General features: G+C 42.5%; 1 protein-coding gene across 1 annotated transcript; it reads left to right on the top strand.

Moving 5' to 3' along the window:
- The first annotated feature begins 481 nt into the window (after positions 1-481).
- LOC124620330 lies at positions 482-925 on the top strand. The gene has a single exon (XM_047147004.1). The coding sequence runs from the start codon at positions 482-484 to the stop codon at positions 923-925; it is 444 nt and encodes a 147-aa protein (XP_047002960.1).
- Positions 926-1,308: the final 383 nt, after the last annotated feature.

Below are 1,308 nucleotides of genomic sequence, written 5' to 3' on the forward strand. Positions count from 1 at the left end.
TAATTGAGTCAAAAGAGCAGTCAGATGACACCTGATGAATCTGGTGTATTGCTAGGATCATAAGAGTTTTACAGTTTTCTTTTAGTACACCTCTCATCTAATTGATGTAGTACTTTAGGAGCACAGATTTCAACTTTTCTGAATGACAGCAGTGACAGCCCATTGGTACTTGGAAGTTATAAAGTTGCACTTGACACAGCAAGAGCTGAAAAATTATTTTCTAATGCCGAGTTGATAAAAGAATGCATAAATGATGTTGCAGATGTTTTGCATCCACTGAATGCAAATTGGTTTAGAATAATCAGTCCTTCTTGGCATGGGAGAGCAGTACATGCCAGAGAAGTATGTGAGGTTAGTGAAGGAAAAGTACAGAGGAGCAATGATGCAGGTGAAAAGTAGTGTGGGCATGACAAAGGAGTTTCCAGTAAAAGTAAGGTAACATCAATGATCTGCGCCTAGTCCCTATCTCTTTGATCTGATTATGGATGTGCTGGTGAAAGAAGTGAAGAAGGAGGTGCCATGGAACATGATGTTTGCGGATGATGTGGTTCTTTGTGAGCAGAGCATTGACAGACTTGAGGAAATGCTGGAGGATTGGAGGAAGGCACCAGAAGAAAGAGGGATGAAAATCAGCAGGACAAAGTCAGAATATTTAGCACTGAAGGATGTCCAGATGAGGTCTTGCAAGATCCAGGATGATGAGCTGAAATCGGTCTGCAAATTTAAATACCTGGGGTTGTACATACAGAGCAATAGAGGACTAGAAAGCAAGATACAACACCAAATAAAATGTGGTTGGAACAACTGGAGGAAAATAAGTGGAGTGTTGTGTGACAAGAAGGTGAGCATTGGGTTGAAAGGGAAAGTGTACAAGTCGGTGGTAAGGCCTCCTATGATATACGGGCAGAGACATGGCCAATCATAGTAGCCCAGGAAAGGAAGATGGAAGTGGTGGAAATGAAGATGCTGAGGTGGATGTGTGGGCTAACAAGGAAGAACAGGATTAGAAATGAATTTGTTAGAGGAGCTGTGAAAGTGGACCCATGAGGAAAAAGATACAAGAGAGCAGACTAATGAGGTACAGACACTTACAGAGAAAAGGGGAAGAGTATATCAGAAACATAGTTCAAGATATAAAGATTGAAGGAGCAAGAAGGAGAGGAAGACTGAAGATGAGGTGGAAGGATAAGATATCCGGGGACCTAAGGGGGAAAGGATGGAAGAAGGAAGAGGCAATGGATAGAGTACTATGCGGGAGAAGGATCCAGAAGACCAACGCCAACCCTATGTGACGTGGGACAAGGTGAC

This window comes from Schistocerca americana, chromosome 6 (assembly GCF_021461395.2).
Source record: "Schistocerca americana isolate TAMUIC-IGC-003095 chromosome 6, iqSchAmer2.1, whole genome shotgun sequence".
NCBI classification, from domain to species: domain Eukaryota; kingdom Metazoa; phylum Arthropoda; class Insecta; order Orthoptera; family Acrididae; genus Schistocerca; species Schistocerca americana.

What these genes read in the sequence shown, in the direction of transcription:
- LOC124620330 (XM_047147004.1), top strand. Translation starts at nt 482, where the DNA reads ATGGATGTGCTGGTGAAAGAAGTGAAGAAGGAGGTGCCATGGAACATG.